The sequence below is a fragment of the Triticum aestivum genome, chromosome 7B (genome assembly GCF_018294505.1).
Source record: "Triticum aestivum cultivar Chinese Spring chromosome 7B, IWGSC CS RefSeq v2.1, whole genome shotgun sequence".
NCBI lineage: Eukaryota > Viridiplantae > Streptophyta > Magnoliopsida > Poales > Poaceae > Triticum > Triticum aestivum.
The window spans coordinates 227,765,115-227,784,745 of NC_057813.1; the positions used below are offsets into that span (position 1 = coordinate 227,765,115).

The 19,631-nt window shown below is 46.8% G+C and overlaps 2 protein-coding genes across 2 annotated transcripts; both read left to right on the top strand.

Moving 5' to 3' along the window:
- Positions 1-4,464: 4,464 nt before the first annotated feature.
- Positions 4,465-7,996, top strand: LOC123157857 (uncharacterized). Its single transcript, XM_044576046.1, has 5 exons — positions 4,465-4,658; positions 4,821-6,244; positions 6,319-6,530; positions 6,627-7,577; positions 7,658-7,996. Exons 1-5 carry the CDS (start codon positions 4,465-4,467, stop codon positions 7,994-7,996), a joined length of 3,120 nt encoding a protein of 1,039 aa, XP_044431981.1.
- A 5,351-nt stretch (positions 7,997-13,347) lies between these two features.
- LOC123159884 (squamosa promoter-binding-like protein 16) lies at positions 13,348-19,000 on the top strand. The gene is made up of 3 exons (XM_044577693.1): positions 13,348-14,457; positions 17,360-17,490; positions 18,185-19,000. Exons 1-3 carry the CDS (start codon positions 14,006-14,008, stop codon positions 18,829-18,831), a joined length of 1,230 nt encoding a protein of 409 aa, XP_044433628.1. The 5' UTR covers positions 13,348-14,005; the 3' UTR covers positions 18,832-19,000.
- The last annotated feature ends 631 nt before the right edge of the window (positions 19,001-19,631 follow it).

A 19,631-nucleotide genomic window follows, 5' to 3' on the forward strand; every position in this document is an offset into this window, starting at 1 on the left:
AGAGGCTCAATAGGGACATATTGTGGTCTATGTATTCACACATGTATTACGATTTCCGGATAATACAGTTATAGCATGAATAAAAGACAATTATCATGAACAAGGAAATATAATAATAATATTTTTATTATTGCCTCTAGGGCATATTTCCAACAAGTTTTCCCTTTGAAGTTATCTTATCGGATTGAGTCTTTAAGGATTTGAGAACACTTGATGTATGTCTTGTCGTGCTTATCTGTGGTGACAATGGGATATCACGTGATCCACTTGATGTATGTTTTGGTGATCAACTTGCGGGTTCCGCCCATGAACCTATGCATAGGGGTTGGCACACGTTTTCGTCTTGACTCTCCGGTAAAAACTTTGGGGCACTCTTTGAAGTACTTTGTGTTGGTTGAATAGATGAATCTGAGATTGTTTGATGCATATCGTATAATCATGCCCACGAATACTTGAGGTGACAATGGAGTATCTAGGTGACATTAGGGTCTTGGTTGATTTGTATCTTAAGGTGTTATTCTAGTACGAACTCTTGAATAGATTGATCCGAAAGAATAACTTTGAGGTGGTTTCGTACCCTACCATAATCTCTTCGTTTGTTCTCCGCTATTAGTGGCTTTGGAGTGACTCTTTGTTGCATGTTGAGGGATTGTTATATGATCTATCTATGTTATTATTGTTGAGAGAACTTGCACTAGTGAAAGTATGAACCCTATGCCTTGTTTCCTACCATTGCAATACCGTTTACGCTCACTTTTATCATTAGTTACCTTGCTGTTTTTATAATTTCAGATTACAAAAACCTATATCTACTATCCATATTGCACATGCATCACCATCTCTTCGCCGAACTAGTGCACCTATACAATTTACCCTCGTATTGGGTGTGTTGGGGACACAAGAGACTCTTTGTTATTTGGTTGCAGGGTTGTTTGAGAAAGACCATCTTCATCCTACGCCTCCCACGGATTGATAAACCTTAGGTCATCCACTTGAGGGAAATTCGCTACTGTCCTACAAACCTATGCACTTGGAGGCCCAACAACGTCTACAAGAAGGTTGTGTAGTAGACATCGGGCAGCAGCAACGAGCATCCGCGGGGCCGAGCGGGCGGGGGCCTAGGCGCGGTTGGCTACGGCGGTTGGAGCAAGAGGCGACAGGTGGAAAAGGAGGGTGGTGGTGCGTGGTCTCGGGCGGGGTCGGCGCGGTCCGACGCAGGTAGCAGCTGGCAGCGGCGGCTGGAGTAGTAAGCGTCAGCAGCAGCTAGCCCAGTCGACGGCTAGCATCAGCGACAGAGGGCAACGGTGGCAGCAACCAGCGCACATGACAACAGCAACAACAGTGGGCAAGCAAGGCACAACCCGGTCAAGCGCTGGTGCGTGCGGGCGGATGCAACGAGTACAGAATTTGGGCGCGGTCACGGCGGTGGGGCTACTACGGAACGCGGGCGAGCTATCATACTGAATGAGAAGGGAGAGAGGCTCACCGAGTGGCACACGGTGGCCGTTGGTGTCTTAGGAGTTGCTGACGGCGCCTGAATCAGAGTAGATCATCGGCGACTCGAGGAGGAAGGAGACGGAGCGGATCCGTACGGTGGGGCTCCCCGGCTTGCGTTCGTGGCCGTAGTCAGCGTAGCGGAGCCCGACAGAGCGTCTGGACATGGTGGCACAACGAGGAGAGGCTGGTGGCTACGCGGGAAAGCAAGCGGAGGCGGCGACAGTGGCGACCATGGCGGAGAGGAGGAGCAGCAACGCGTGGGGGAGGGGGATGAGAGAAATATATGCGCAGTGGAGGAGGGGGAGCTGACGGGGCAGAGGGGGGGTCGCAGCGCGCCCGTATCCCCTTAGGGGCATCGGCGAGTCGGTCGGGCGGCGACCGCGGGCGCGAGCACTCGGTCGCGCAAACAGTGGAAGAAGACGGCTCGTGGGGGAGTGGGCCAGCTCGGGTGGGCTGAAGCCCAGTTGGGCCAGGGGGTTGGCCCCTTTTATTCTTTTTTTTCGGTTTTGTTTATTTCTTTTTTTGTTCTTATTTCTTTTCTGATTTCTATTATAGTTTCTTTTATTTTAGTTTTATAAAATGCTAAGTTAGCATCTAAATTAGTATCATTAATATAATCCACTGCCAAACTTAGCTTGGACCCAATATAAATTAGTTTAATATAAATCTATAATTTTAAAAGCAATTAACTATTATTTTAGCCAATGTTTTTAACTAGTTAAGGGCATTTAAACACTTTGCACATTTAGAACATTTTTTGTTTTAGTGTTTGAAAACTTTTATTGTTTGTCTTTATTCTAAATTTGAAATTTGAACTGGGTTTCGAACTGACGCGAGTTTATCAACAGTAACAGAGGTGACGTGGCATCATTAGCGGAGGCTCACTGTAGGTTAATTCTCTGGGCGTGACACGCGGCATTGTGTAGTCTCAGATGCGTGGAGCCTTTCGATTGCGGATGGTGCAGTGTTGTGGTTTGGTCTCGGCTGGCTCATGTCGATCAATTACACCAGAGGTGCCCTTTGTTGTGTTGTGTTTTGTTTTCCCTCTATGTTCTCCCCTGCTAGGTGTGTTGTCCATGTGTGTTGTTTCTACTTGATCTCTTCTCTTTGTGTCCCATGTACCTCTGGTTCACTAGAACCTACCTTGCGATAGGCTGCAAAGCCTTATAGATAAATAATACAATTTCCGTGGGACCCCCACGGTGAAACTAGAAAGAAGGTATTTTGACCACAAACAAATAGATGATTTACGGGCATCCTATCAGCGAATGTGTCCCGCACATGTCAAAGGACATTTGCGGTGTCCGTTTAGGGACCGACAATGATTATGCCCTTACATGCGTCCTCCCCCTCTCAATCTACTCTCTCTCTCTATCTATCTATCTATCTATCTATCTCTATCTCTATCTCTCTCTCTCTCTCCACACATTTGAGGCATGACGTGACACAGCCGCGACAGCTTGGGTGGCTGAGGCAACCGGGCAGACAACACGGACGGTGATGAGACGATGGAGGGACGCCGGTGACAACTGGGAGGCGGCGTCGCGCACAACCTCGAGCTACAACTCATGCCGCCATCGAGCTTTGCAGCGTCGGCGACAACGTCATGCTCCGTGTAGGCTCAGAGGCACTCTCCTGTGGCGCCCGGGTCAAGGGACAAACATGAAATTTTTATGATTACTTTGGATGGCACACTCTCACATCCTATCCGCGGACATGTCATGAAGGTGTCAAAGGACGTATGCGGTGTCCATTTTAGGGGCTAGCATTGAAGATGCCCTTAGAGCAACTCTAGCAAATCCTGTATAAATTGATTTTGCCGGAACTCGAAGGTGTCCTAGCAGAACAAATGGACTATAAAACACACTTCAAATTTTAAAACTAGTTCACGCTACAAAGTTCAACACAACCGGAGTCCATACATAGTTTAAAACATAGATTAAACTACAAATATAAACCTAGGGACGGCTGACTCAATTGTTCAGGCCGAGGTAGAACTTCTATGCCGACTTGCGGTAAGCATGGGCATAGACATGGTGCTCCATTGTGGCAGCGAGCCTGTCGGCGACGCCTTCTTCTCCGGCCTCCATCGTGCGCTCCGCTGCGAGGAGCTCCTCATCCACCTCTCGGCACCTCTTGATGTGCCGGAAAAGCACCTTGTGGAGCTCGTTGAAGTCAGCCCACACGCTCTGGCCATTGCTGCGGGAGAGGCGGCCGCGTTCACGCGCATGCTTAGACCGCCACGACTCGGTGGTGCAACGGCTAGAGTTGTCGGCCTCCACGTCATGCCGGGCGAGCTTGCGCGGCGGCGACCCGCCACGGCCGCCACGCCCGCGAGCACCTCCGGACATGGACCCACTAGAAAGGGAAAAAACAACGTGCGAGATTGCTCGCTAGAGAAAGGAAAGGAGATGGGGGAGGAGGGGCGGACTGTCGTGGAGTTTATCTAGGACGCGAACCGTAAAACACCCCGACTCCATACATATAGCAGCGGACAGGCAAATTTGCGCGCCGTTTGTCAAAAATTTACGGGCCGGCCAACTTTTGGCAGACCTGTTTGAGCCAAAAAAAACGATGAAAACTGTAAAATCGCCGGAATTATACAGGCTGATAAGGATATAGAGAGTATTTAACCAAAAACTACCACAATTGACGGAAACGTGACGAAAAACTACCACTTTACGTTTTTGTGCGAAAAACTACCAAATTTGGACTAAACCGTGGCAAAAAACTACCAACTCGTGAAATTGCTCGCTTCGCCCGCGCTAACCCCGAATCTGACCGGTTGGGCCCGCGAATCAGGCGCCACGTTGGCTAACGGTCGCCCGCCGCGCGTAGATGGCCGTTAACGGCCCGTCCGCTGTCGGAACAGCGCCTGTCGGTGCGGTGCGGGTCAAATCTGATCCGTTCCCCTCTCAATTCACTCTCTCCCTCCTCTCCCTCTCTCTGACCTAGGTGGCGGCCGCCATGTCCTCGTTGATTCCGGAGGGCGGCGGCGACGCTGGCGGCGAGACAAGTTTGGACGCTGCTGCCTCGCCCGCTCCTCCACCGATGGCCAGCGGCTCAGTCGATAATTGGTTGGGGAGCACCAGTTTCTCGATGCAGGCCGGCTCGCAGCAGCCGGAGGCACCGCTCTCCCAGTCATCGCCAATGGGTCGCAGGTATGCAAGTATCATCTGCTGGGCTTTTGGTTAGCTGCTTCAACATTGCAAATTAGTAAGATGTGTTTGTTTCTGTTAGTTGGACATGTGTAGTAAATTGGAGTCAGTAAACTGTATAGCTCAGTCAATTTCAATTCAATTCATGAGCACTTATTTGTGCAGTTTGGCTGACCAGAAGTGGGATATATGGTTTCATTTAGAAGGAAGAAACCCTGTGAAAAGGGGTATATTTGAGTCAGATATTTCTTTGCTTACTCTACAATCACTCATTGCTAGTGAAGGGTATGGGGACAGTGATTACATGTACTATGTGAAGGAGGAGGAAATTGGATTTGACAGAGTAAAGTATTTAGGTAATGAAGCTAGTGTTCATGAAATGTTGGACTTTTTTCATCATGTCAAGCTAGTCAACATAAGGGTTGTGAGAAATGTTGAACCTGGAATTAGTACACAGGCTAATGAGAATTACATGAACACTCAAGAGAGCTGTTGTGTGAAAAAGGTTGTGGAGCAATCTGACCTTCAGAATCAGATAGATGATAGAAAGGCTCAGCTTGAGAGGAGCAGGATTCAAAGAGAGGCAGATTTGAACCACTTTGAAGGAGACACTGAAGTGTCTGAATTTTGTTCTGATGATTCAGTTCATTCAGATGGTAGTGCTGAAGCTGTTCAACAAATGGAAATAGAGTGTGCCTCTGAAGAGGAAACACCATTGCAAAGTACTGCTATTGTGAAACATGTGAAGAACCCTGGGCCAACTAGCAGATGTCACAATGAGGTAGAGAAAAAATGTTTTGAAGATTGGTTTCCTGAAGCAGATGAGTTTTGTTTTGCTGGTGATCCAGGCATAAGTGATGAGGAAGAAGAATATGAAGTTGAACTACCATACATCATGAAGAAGGAAAAGACAAAGAGTAGTAAGAAAAAGATGAAGGAAAGAGTATATTTTGACCCTTCAATTCCCAATTCACATTTACTCTTGTGCAAGAGCTTGTGTTTTGATTCTGTTTACCAGTTCAGAGAAGCATTAAGAGATTTTCATATAAGGACTTTGAGGTCTTTTCACTACCACAGGAACACTCCAACAAGAATTATTGTTTGGTGTTCACAGAGAGAGCATGGATGTGAATTTTACATCTGTGCCTCCAGGATAGCTCATGAAAGAACATTTTGCATTAAGAAGTGTAACATGGAGCACACTTGTCCAGCATCAGCAGAGAACACAAAAGTTACTACTAAGTGGCTTTCCAAAGAAGTTGAGCCATCTCTTAGAGCAGATCCTAGAGCACCTGTGGATTCACTTATTAAAAACAGCAAAGTCAAGTTTTCAGTTGATGTATCAAAGAGTGTGGCCTATAGGGCAAGGAGGAAGGCTATGAAGGTTGTACAAGGTGACCAGAAGGAGCAGTACTATAGACTGAGGGACTACCTACAAGCAGTTCTTGACACAAACCCTGGTAGCAGGTGTGTAGTTACAACATTTGAGGACCCAGAAAACCCTGCCCCAACACCTAGATTTAAGTACATGTTCTACTGCTTGCATGCATCAAAGCAAGGATTTCTTAATGGTTGCAGGCCCTTTATAGGTAAATCTATAACTGCAATTTGTTCAAAATATCTTGTTGTAAATATATGGTAGCTAATTTGGGTATGGATGCAGGGCTTGATGGTTGCTTCATCAAGCTAACCACTGGACAACAAATACTTGCAGCCACAGGAAGAGATGGCAATAACAACATCTACCCCATAGCCTTTGGTGTGGTTGATAAGGAAGATTCAGATAGTTGGACATGGTTCCTAACCCAGCTAAGATGTTGCATTGGAAGTGGTAGCAAATTTGGAACCTACACCATTATTTCTGACAGGCAAAAGGTATGCACCCTATCTTAGCCACTAGTTCAGATATATATTGTTATTAGTAGCTTTATTTCCTTTTGTTCATGACCATGGTTATAAATTTACAATCAGGGTCTTCTTAAGGCTATAAATGAGGTGTTCCCTGATTCCCCTCAGAGATACTGCCTCAGGCACATATATGCAAATTTTCAGTCAGCTGGTTTCAGAGGAGCAGAACTAAAGAAGCTAGTAGATCAGGCTAGCTACTCATTCACCAAACATGGCCATGAATTGGCAATGGCAGAGCTTAAAGCAGAGTGTGAGGATGCCTGTAAGTGGCTTAAAAAAATTCCAAAGGAGACTTGGTGTAGGTCTGCAATGGATTACAATTGCAAAACTGATCTTGTTGTGAACAACCTTAGTGAGGTTTTCAACAAAATGATCCTTGATGTTAGGGCCAAACCAATTAGGACTATGTTTGAAGGAATTAGGACTAAGCAGATGATCAAAAGGCAGAAGACTAGGGAAAAAACAGAGAACAGCAGGTGGATGATCACACCCAACTATTCAGAGAAATTAGAGGAGAATAAGAAGTATGCCAAATTTTGTGATGCATATAAGGCAGGTCCTGACATTTGGCAAGTTAATAGTAAGGAAAATCAGTACTGTGTGAACCTAGCTACTCAATCATGTGACTGCAGGAGGTGGGACATGACAGGTGTGACATGCAGTCATGCAATAGCAGCAATGAGCAAGATTCACATGCACCCAGAGGACTATGTGCATGAATTTTTCAAAAAAGCACTATATATTGAAGCATACAAAGACATAGTGTACCCTGTCCCTGGTCCTGAATTCTGGCCTGACACCCATACTCCTGATATTGAGCCCCTAGTGTTCAAAGAAAAAGCAGGCAAAAAACAGACAGTTAGGAGAAAGGGGCAGTTTGAGGTGCCTGCTCCAAAGGACACAAGCAGGATGGGAACAATTACATGCAGCAATTGTGGTCTACAAGGCCACAGATATACTAATTGTGGGAAAGCTCTAAAACCTAGTCTTGAGATGAGAAAGAACTTACACCAGGTCATTCAAAAATGATGCATTCTTTGTTTACTTTTTTTAGTTCTGGTATATTTACTAACTGATTTAATTTTGTCATGCAGGAGAATAGAGAAATTTTTAGTTCTAGTGCTACACATCCACCTCCACAACCACCACCTCAACACCAAACTACACAGATGCCAGCATCATCAGCTCCACCTCCTAAAGCAAATAAGAGAGGTTCAACATCAACAGTTTCAGCAGGAGCAGCCAGGTCTTCACCAGCACCTGCAACAGGATCTGCATCAACAAGAGCTGCAAGAACAAGAGGATCAACATCTACAAGAACATTCAATGCACCAAGAACATTCACTGGAGAACCAGGGATATTGGCAGGCAAGAGGAAGAGGAAACCTCCTAGCAAGTTTGCATCCTATTTCAATGCTAGTGGAAACTATTGAGTGTATGCTACTTATTTGTGTTCTGCTACTAAGTTTGTGTTCTGCTACTAAATGTGTGTTGTGCTACTAATTTCTGGACAATGTGACATGTGAACTTATTTGTGCCCAATACAAATGGGCTAAGTGCTACTGAGTTGTTTTGATTTGTTTTTTTTGTTGTACAGAACTTATTGCCAAATTCATTGTACGAAAAAAAATCTGCACAAAAAAAGTCTGGCCTGGGGCTCAAACCCAGGACCAGTTGGTTGTAACTATGCGTTCAATACCAATGGGCTAGTGCTGGTGATTTGTTTGACTAGTATCGGCCAAACTTATTATATGTTGTTAGCCACGTCCTCTTTTCAGCGTGCGTAGCAGCCGGCAACGTGGTGAGCGTGCGTTGATTAAAACCAGTCGTTTCGGATTCTACTACTTTATTACGTGTCCACCCACCACGCCCTCTGCTCACTCGCCCACTCGTCGCTCGCACCGCCCACTCCACTTCCCCCTCTCTCCTGTCGAAATCACCGCCGACAACCACCGCCACCGCCGTCGCCATGGAATGGCAGCTCGCCATCGAAGCTCTCGCCGGCAACAACAAGGAGATCCGGGCGCAGTACAGGGAGATCGCGCGCTGGTTCCCCAGTATGGCGATGCTCAGGAACCATGCCCGCGGACTCGTGAAGGTGATGACGACTGCTGAAAAGCAGCGCGCCTTCCACTCTGCCGGCCGCACCATCCCGGCGCCGACCATTCTGCTCTGGGCGATGCGCGAGGTGCAGCGCTCCCCCGACCCCAGGCAGCGCGCTAGATGGTGGATGTACCGCTCATCCACCACGCCACCGGCCGCCGTGGACGACGTCACCGAAGCCGTCCTCGCTGTCCCAGCCCCAATCAACAACGCCCTCTGGCGCAATCCATGGGTCCTTGGGCCCTCTAACGACTCTGAGGGCGAGTCTTCTGACGATGAGTCCACTGACGACTCTGACGACGAGGTGGATGAGGTAGTCGTCCTCTCCGACGACGAGCCTGAACTGCAGATGCTGGCTCCCGTCCTCGACGCCGTGGAGGGGGATAGGAACCGCCCAATCCACGTGGATGCGCTGCCAGAGGTGGACGATCTCCCAGACGGCATCGTCGTGAAGCAAGAACAAGATGGCGGTGAGGATGATGTGCTGGAGCCGGCGCCGGTCAAGAAGAAGAGGGCGGCCGTGACTGCGGTGCGCCGCTCGCACCGCCTGAAGATGCTGAAGAAGGAGGAGTGAACTTTCTTAAGTGCAGTAAGTTCCTAGGTTCAGTTTCGTTAGGCACTATCTACTAGTAGTTCATCTTTATGTCAGGCACTATCTAATAGTAGTTGCTATCTATGTCAGACTATGAATGGCAGTACTATCTATCTATGTCAGACTATCTATGTTAAGTTATTTGTCAGACTATCTAAGCTAATTGCTATATATGTTACTTGCTACTTCCAACTATGTCACTACTGTCAGTTATCACACATGATATAAGCAGAGTAAAACAACCTCATCATAGATAAAACATTCTTACTTACTTAACTTAGCATGAGTACTTAGCATAGTAGGTCTTAACATAATAGTCATTACATCATAGATAAAACCAAGTAGTTCTTAAACCATAGCAATACCTCCCTCCCTCATACCATTCTGAAAGCACATGAAACTTTCCCAAAATATACACCTAACATGCATGACATTCCAAGGCCAGCTATATATATAGGCCTACTAATTACTTAACCCACAAACCAACCACTTCACTCATTCATAATTGCCTTGATCCTCTCCAGCTTAGCTTTGCTGTCATGCCCAGCATTGAGCAGATCAGCAATAAGATACTCTAACTTCTTCTTCTCTTGCTTAAGTAGGTCCCTGTCCCACTCCACTTCCTTCATGGCCTTCCTCATGTTCTGAATGATCTCTGCTTGGCTTTGAAGAATGCACCTTTGCTCCTTGGCAAGCTTCAGCTTTTCCATACTTAACTCAATCTTTGCATGATCCTCAAGTTGTTTCTTCTTCTCAGCTAGTTCATTGATTGCCTGACTGGTATAGTCCATGTCATGAGACATCTTGCCATCTTGATAGTCAAATAGGTTGGATACATCTTCCACCAACTGGCTGTAGTTGTTTGACAGGAAATCAATTTCCTTCTGTAGCTTGGCCACCTCTTTCTCATGGGCTTGTTTGTCATTCACCCTGCCCAAGTTCTGCTCATGATACATGTCCCAAATCCTGGTTAGGCACCTTTGTAGAATCTCTGGCCAAGGACCATCCACCCACTCCACAACCCCACAGTTCACACCTTCATCCTATAGAAGCAATTATTTATAATTAAGCACAAAGCACTTAGTAACAAACTTAGTACAGAAACCAAAAGTCATAAAGTCATTTCATTTAACTGAAACCCTTTGTTTACATCAATATGCACCTGACTTAGCATCAGAGATAAATTCAGTTAACAGCTACATTTAGCAACAGAGATAAATTCAGTTAACAACTACATTAGCAGTAGATATAAATTCATTTAACTCTGTTCTTTTTCAGTTAACACCTACTCTGTTCTTTTTCAGTTAACACCTACTCTGTTCTTTTTCAGTTAACACCTACTGTGTTCTTTTTCAGTTAACACCTACTCTGTTCTTTTTCAGTTAACACCTACTCTGTTCTTTTTCAGTTAACAACTATATTCTCAGGTTCATAATACACTAAAGATATCTGCTTGTAGGTGTTATCAGGTTCAGTCATGTATTGAATTCAGTTAACTAAAGATCTACTTTCATATATAGCTTCCACGTGCTGCAGCACACATCTCTGCACCACATGCTGCACCACACATCTCACATCTCCAGCAGCAAAACACATCACACATCTCCAACAGCAAAACAAGTTAGCGTTCAAGATTTAATACCTGCTGCACAGGACAACCCAGGAATCGCCTCCCAGTCAAAGCACCTTCAAAAGCCACCATCTTCTTCGGCCTCTGATGATGCATCATGCACGTCGGCTCAGATTCAGTGTAAGAACCACAAAAAGATGGTTCCACCACAGTGTCAGGGGTTTCCTGCAAAAGAAACTTCGAATCAAACCAAAAGCAAATTGGAATCTCCAATTTGGATGAACTAACCCTAACCCTAACTCTGTTCCACCATTATGCACTTACAAATAGCTGCTGATCCAATGAAACCATGTTGATGTCCTCGTCCGAGCTGTCCTCGTCATACCAGGATGGCATCCTCACCTTCGACCGGCAGCAATGGCCGCGGCGGCGACGGCGATAGGCTGACCTAGGTCAGAGGACCAGGGAGAGGGAGAGGGAGAGGATGGAGTGAGGACGAGTGAGAGCGAGCGAGGAGGAGGAGAATGAGCGGCTGAGCTCGCTCTCACTTATTGGCCCACCGACAGGCTCCGTTCCGACAACGGACGGGCCGTTAACGGCCGTCAACGCGCGCCGGCCGTCCGTTCGCCAGCGTGGCGACTGATTCGCGGGCCCAACCGGTCAGAAACGGGGTTAGCGCGGGCGAAGCGAGCGATTTCCCGAGTTGGTAGTTTTTTGCCACGGTTTAGTCCAAATTTAATAGTTTTTCGCACAAAAACGTAGAGTGGTAGTTTCCTGTCACGTTTCCGGCAAATGTGGTAGTTTTTGGTTAAATACTCGGATATAGAGGATAGTCTTACATTGGAGGTGTCTGACTTTAATGGTGAGCGGTAGAAACTTGATCCACGGTGAAGACTTTGATGCGCGCCGAATTCGAAATCCGAAATCCACGATCAGCCTTGCGCTGTCTGCACCGCGACAATCATCCATCTATCCACATGTTTGCAGCCAGCCTTCGACAAGCGCGCACACACACACACATATGTTGGGGATTTATGAGCAACGGTGCCAAGACACGCGAGGACCGCCGGCCGTCCAATCGCCGGCCCGGATCGGGCGGGCCCCGGGGCCTCGCGGGCGCGCTGGCGCTGCCGGCACATGCAGGACGCCGCTGATCACACACATGCGTCGCCTGCTGCATGTCTTGGCGCGTACCGGAGCGGCACAGAACGGACAATAGGAGTGCGCGAGCGGGGAGAGGTAGCGCCAAGCCGAGTGCCGGAGTACGGCGCCGTCGTGCCCCCGCCCCCCGTCGACGTCGCGCTCGGGCGCCGCAGAGGCTGTCGCATGTTGTTACTGCTCTGTCTGCCCGCGGAGGTGGGCGCGGCAGCGGCATGCATGGCCCCGGCAGCCTCGGATGTACTTGTACGCATGCACGTACGATCGAGGCCCGTCGGTCGCCGCAGGAGCAGAAGGTGGAAGGAGAGGAGACGCCGGTCGCGCCACCACGTCCACGTACGTACGTACGTACCGCCATTGCAAAGCTAAGTAGTACTGACATCCAGATCACAAACCACGGTACGCAGATGGCATAGCCAGCCGCGTCTCTGACATCTGCCTGCCTGCTCGTGCATTTTCACGTGGCATTTCCCTTCTCAAAATTTACTGTCACGTACACCCAACGTTATTTCGAGTTTTACTACACCGTCGCATGCAAAGACTTTGGGGCGTTCGGTTCTGTAGCTAGCTAGCGTCCGTTCAAAAAGCGGGCGAATAATTGTCATTTCAAAATGCTGCACAAATAAAGAAAAAGGAGGCAGCAGCAAAGATGGACTCCACATGCCATGGCCAATCATGCTCCCACGACACTTTCACACGTACTCGTATATCTCTTGCCAGTTGCAATGTGTCACCCATTATCATCGCCTATCCTGAACCAAAGACCTAAAAAGAGCAAACAAACAAGCAGCATGTCGCTCAGAGGTCTTGTTTCCTGGCTCCCATCATCAAATGAATCCATTTCTCGGGGTAGCGTCTGGTTGTAGCATTATAATATGATTATACGTGTGACTGACTTTTAATAAAACAAATGAAAACAACAACACTAGACTAGTAGTAGACAGTAGTAGGAAAGAAGAGCTCCGTTTTGTTTCTAGACTAGGCTAGAGTAATGCCTGCAAGTGCAAGCTTGGCACTAAGAGAGAGCCCACAATGTATTTTTATTTATAGCTCGCCACAAATGTGTGGCTCACGCACTGCCAAACAAGGAAACAACCTGTGGTCGGCCTGATTAGGTTTGGTGATGCGTGGGTTATTTTAACCTGTTCAGGCATGCAGAAAGGAAGTGGTTAGCTAGGCTAGGCTGCTAGGGCAACTGGTGTTTCTGATAAACATGCATCGCATGCATGCTCTCCTCCTCAGATAGCTAGCACTTGGCCAAATTCCATTTATAAAATCAGACGAGACGATCTCTCCCGTGTACTACTCCTACGTACTAATAATAATACCAGGAAAAGAAGAAAGGTGAAAAGAAATAAATAAAGGGCGATACAATGGTAGGAGTAGTAGCTCAAACCAAACCAAACCCCCAATAATTGTAGCACGACCCTTCCATGGCAGTGTTAAAGGCGAACATGGCCCGTCGCCATGCCTGTCAGGGATTGAATGGCTGCAACCCCAGCGACACAAATCATCTCTCTCTCCCTCGGTGCAAGTACTTGTACTGACAACTCCCCCGCTTGCTTGTATTGTTGCCCCATATCTTTGTTGCTCGTGCTACCCTCCCTGGACATTGGACGAGCTCCAGTGCTCCGTCTCTCTCCGCCATTGCTGCCGCGTCTGCGCTGTTTTTATTTGACATCTTTTGTTTGGTGCGCAATTAACCCCGCAGATCCAGCGGTGGCTAGCCACTAGGTTGTAGCCTAGAGACGGTACTGCTAGGCTCGCCCTGCAAAACAACAGCCTCAGCAGCTCGGAATGAGAGGGACAGGGGAGAGGGCGAGGGGCGAGGCTGAACCCCAACACACAAGCTCCAGACAGCGACCGGAGTTGCTTGTGTGGGTGTGTGGGAGATGAAAGGGAGAGCTCGGACATAACTAGGGAGCTAGCTACTAGGCCTACCGGAGCTAAGCTGAGGCTGGCTTGCGCTGTACGTGTCCTCCGCGCGGCAGGGCCGGCTACGTGAGTGCGCATCGCGGCATGGACTGGGATCTCAAGATGCCGCCCGGCGCCTGGGACCTCACCGAGCTGGAGAACGACGCGGCCGCTGCGCCGGCGGCTGCCCAGGCGTCGGCCGGCGGCATTGCTAATGCGGCCGGCCGGCCGGAGTGCTCCGTGGACCTGAAGCTCGGCGGGCTCGGCGAGTGCGGCGCTGCTCCGGACAGCCGCGGCCTCGGCAAAGCGCCGGCCGAGGCGGCGTCCTCGGCGTCGGCGCCCAGCGCGGCGAAGCGGCCGCGCGCGTCGTCGGGAGGGGGAGGTTGGAGCGGCGCGGGGCAGCAGCAGTGTCCGTCGTGCGCGGTGGACGGGTGTAGGGCGGACCTGAGCAAGTGCCGCGACTACCATCGCCGGCACAAGGTGTGCGAGGCGCACTCCAAGACCCCCGTCGTCACCGTCGCCGGCCGCGAGATGCGCTTCTGCCAACAGTGCAGCAGGTAATTATTTCACCCGCCAATTCCAACCAAGTACGCTACTTAAATCAAATCGTAGCTCTTCTTTTTCTTTTTTGCGTATCATTCTCTTCGCTCATCCATTCCTTCATCGTCCATCCATCAATCAATGATCAATACACTACCGTCACATTATTACTAGTTTGTTTTTTCCTCTCTTTTTTTTTTCTTTGTTTGAGCACAATTCGGCCTGTCTCGTATCGAGGATGCACTTCTTTACCTTTCCCGGCATCATGCCTGGCCTCTCATTTGCTCCTGTCACCCTTTATCATGGCAGCTTGTGTTACCTGAATTATTGCAACGCTTTTTCTTTCCGTTTTTTTTTCCTACTACCGCTTTTACGCAGCTCAGAGCTTGTTGGACTGCACCAATTTGCTCCTCCATCAATTCCTATCAGCACAGCTTTTGCACTGCTCTGAATCGCCTCACCACCTTTTCTGAATCCTGGCCCCATTCATGAGAATTCAGCACTGCACAAAAAGCTACATTTGCTCTCCATCTGCCAAAGATCAAGATCACATCCACACAGGCACCCAATGATCATCAATCGATCAGCCTACTGAATCTGTTTGATTTGCAGTTGACGAGTTAAATCTGTTCCGTGTTAATCGGAGTTGTTTTTCTCGGTGCGCGACTGTTCTGATATCGATTTCAGCAACGTGCCGCCTCGTGATCGATGATAACCCGGACGGACAGACGGACGCCTGATATGATTTGCCCGCGCCTCCTTTTCCATGTGCATTGTTCTGCTTTTTCCTGTGGATTTCCTGGCCGCGACAGCATGTTTTGTGTGGGTCTGGGACTGTCAATTACTTAAGCATGGCAGGTATATCCGGCCTGCTTCATTCATCACGCGGCAAGAACTGGCCTACCACATCCGAGCCCTCTGTTTCAAAGGAAAGGGCGATGCTAACTCCCAAACCTAGAAAGTTTATAGTACCACTACACAAGTGCTTACTCTGCAAAATGCAGTGTGGACTTTGTGGACTGTGGAGTGTGGATGACTCGAGCCATTTCTGTACGATATAGGAGGAGGACCATGCGTGCATGTTCACAGATACATGTATATTTTCTAAGGCTGGCCAGGCTTGCAACCAGCCGAGGGCCTGAAAGTTGTTCATGTTTTAGTTTCATTAAATATTAAAAGGCGACACCAACCCATATAGCGTGATCTAGTGATTCGGTTGATGAGCATGAGAAAAATGAGATCTCTAGGCTCTTTCATCCTGATCAGTTTGGACTTTGGACTTCATGGGAGCCCTTATCACAAGTTCTTTTAATTAAGATAAACAATTTCTTGAATGTGAAGGCGTCAAATCCTACTTATCATGTTAATGTTTCATGGTCTATGTTGTGGGGATAGCATTTCTAGGTCATTTAAGTATCGTGCGGTCGTCATCAGAAAAGAAAAAGAAGGGTATTATATCGTGATAATATCTCAAACGTTAGTGTCAGAGAAATAACATATGATAATTTGCTTGTTTCAGGTGCTTTGGGACCACTTGACTCTGTTTTTGTCTGAGTTGCACTTCTGCAATTATCCTTCTAGGATAGCTTCCCTGTATTTGCTTTCATGCATTAGCCAGAAGACTGAGATAATCACATTCTATGAGCAGAACTAATTGGATCAAATTTGTCACATTTTTTGTGTAAGGAAAAATAACAGAGATTCAGTTCTCCATTTTTCAAATGTAGAATCGATAGTCTTACTGTTTATCCTCTACTCGGAACCTGAACCATCTATAGTATTGTTATTTCGGGTTGTAGTCTCTTGCATTATTTCTTACATTTGCAATATTTTTGTATCTTGGTCCACTTTAAAGTACAGTTGTGTTTATTCTCATTTTAATCTTGCTGAGCATATCAGGTGATTCTATGGACTTCTACCTTTATACCTTTATAACTTCGTAGGCTGCTAATGTGTTCCTCGTCATGTTATTGCCTTGATACATGAATATCTTACCCAGTGGGGACAGTTTCCAATCATTGATTGATCCGGCAGTTAGTGCAGACTTTATAAATTAAGTGCGCGCATTGCCCAGCAGACTTGCGTCCTTCTAGACATACGGTTAACAGACACACTATACTGTGGTCCATGTTCAACTGGCATCGCAATATTTTTGTCTGCTGTTGACAAATCTCAGGTACAATATTTTTATCTAAGATGAAGGCTCCCAAGCACTGAAAGGAGTGATTGACAGATGAATTAAGTGGTCCCTTTGTGTACTGTATATTTTATATTCCAACAGTATGTGTGAAGAATATTAAGTATTCTGACATTATGTAGTTTGGTGATTTAGCGAGAGCATATTTTTATACTTCGAAACACGTGTCTAACTACCTAGGAGCATCTTATCTTGTTATAAAATCATCCTAGGACAAGGAATATCTTATTTAGTTTTCAACAAAGACTAGAAATATTGTCTCTTAAGACTTAAGAGCTAAGGAAATAACCTACATCCTATTTAAAATCTTAGTTGCTGCGTTCTTTAATAAAAAAGGGTGCATGACACCCCAGCATTACAGAAAGCGTCAAGAATAACAGTGTGTTGTTAGGTTTCGGATAAATGTTTTAAGTTATGGAACATTTGCCATCCTCGTTTTCTTAAATCCCCTTCAGATACTTGGGAGTTGATATGAGTATCTCTTTATTTTTTACAGGAAAATTCTTGAGGTATTGCTTAATAAGTATATGTAGCGGTAGCTATGTTTTTGAAAGTAGCTGGAAACACACAAAAATTGAGATGTTTGTAGACCAAATTTCAGCATGTTATTACAGTTTACTATTCAGCATTGCATTAGCTTAATTTCCTCATGTTGTGACCTGATATTAATCCTTCATGCATCAGCAATAATTTGTGTCTTGTCATGAACTTTATTACCTTAGGTTTCACCTGCTTACGGAGTTTGATGAGGCCAAACGCAGCTGTAGAAAGCGTCTTGATGGGCACAACCGTCGCCGCAGGAAACCGCAGCCAGATGTGATGAATTCTGCAAGTTTTATGACAAGTCAACAAGGTTACATTTTCACTACTGCTCTATATTTTAACAGCCCATACGTGATTGGAAATATTGAATTGTCTGTCAGACATATTGTAAATCATGACTCACCTAGCATGTTGACCTATTGCATTGACCTTCTTCGGTACCTTGCAGCTTGTAACCCACCCTGTAGCCTGTTACTTCATGTTGCACATTTTTACCTTATTCAGCAATTTTCCTTCTATAAAATAGTCGCAAGTGGGATTAGTATTCATAACGAACAAGGATAGCACCTTAGTTTACCCATAAACCTACCTAATTAATTAAAGTAATATTTATGGAGGTTGGATGAAGTGTAAATAAATAGAGTAAAAGTTTTACTAGTTCATTAGGAAAAAAGCCACTCTTTACCTTCTTCACAATTAGTGCCCTAGTGCTTGAAGCAAGATGCTTCTAGGTTCTGTAAGATCATATAGATCCCTGCCAAGAGTAAATGTTTAACAAGCTACATGATCATATAGCTTGTTAAATACTACCTCTGTAACTTAATGTAAGACGTTTTTTGCAGTGCAAAATTTGAACTGCAAAAATGTCTTACATTAAGTAACAGAGGGAGTATCAATTTTCCATAGTGCCTGAAGAAAGAATTTACTCATTCTATTTCCATATGTATCTGTAGCAGTTCCATTATCTTCTTACCACAACCAATTGACATTGTTGTGAAACCCAGGAACAAGGTTTTCATCATTTCCAACTCCAAGACCGGAGCAAAACTGGCCAGGGATCATTAAAACTGAGGAGAACCCCTATTACGCACATCAACTCCCTCTAGGCATCAGCAACAGGCAGCATTTTGGTGGCTCTGCGTCGACTTACGCCAAAGAAGGACGGCGATTTCCTTTCCTGCAGGAAGGCGAAATAAACTTTGCCACTGGTGTGGCACTTGAGCCTTCAGTGTGCCAACCGCTCCTCAAGACGGTAGCTCCTCCCGAGAGCAGCAGCAGCAGCAGCAAGATGTTCTCTGATGGGCTGACTCCAGTGCTGGACTCAGACTGTGCTCTCTCTCTTCTGTCAGCTCCGGCAAACTCCTCTGGTATCGATGTTGGCCCGATGGTCCAACAGACTGAACACATCCCCATTGCCCAGCCTCTGTTCTCCAACCTGCAATTCAGCAGCTCGTCCTGGTTCTCGCGCACCCAGGCTTCCACCGGTACCGTCTCAGCGACTGGATTTTCCTGCCCTGTGGGGGAAAATGAGCAACTGAACAATGTGCTAAGCTCGGACAACAATGACTTGAACTACAATGGGATATTTCATGTCGGCGGTGAAGGCTCGTCGGACGGCGCCCCGCCATCTCTGCCCTTCCCGTGGCAGTAGTTTTCAGTGGCTGTTCATGTGTTGCTTACAGTAGAGCTCGTCTCTTCTCCCTAGTGATCAACATTTGTTTCTGTTCAATCTGAATCATTCCTTTTCTTGTATTCATTTTACTTGCAAGCATTCGTGTGAACAAATTCAGCATAAATCAATTCCTCGAAATCTTTCTGCATGATGGTGTCAAGTGACAACTCTGGTGCTCACTGAAGATGTCGAGGATGAATTATATCTGCTCCATATTCCTATTTGACATGCAGAATCAGTCGAATAAATTTCAGAGCACCGACGTTCAACATTAAAATCCAGCCCTAGAAAAAAAATGAAACGAATCTAACGCCGGAGCAGCGGGCACTCACTGGTTCACGTCCATGGCGAATCCAACTTTCATGTTTTCTTTTTCACTCGGGACAAAAACCAACCGCCGGATTCGATTTCTTCCAAGGAAGAAGGAAATGTGCGGTGCTGCTTTATTCGAGAACATGAAATATGCGGTGCTGCTTACCCTGCCGGGTCGTAGCGTCACGTTCTTGACGCCAAGGGCACCGAGGCAGGTGGCAACAGGGGTTCCGGTCAACGATTTTGTCGATCCAGGCGGGTTTAGGACCGACGGATGTATCGCCGGCGACGTCCGCCGTCGGTTAGAGGGGGCACCCGAGATCTGATAAGAAACGAAGGACCGGCGGCTAGTCTCGTGGGCTTGTTCGTGTGACTATTCTCCCAGCGCCTGCAGTTTTGTGCCTTTTTTCCTAGGAAATTCGTTTTTTCAAAACAATTTTTTTTAGCATCAGTACAGACACAAGCGC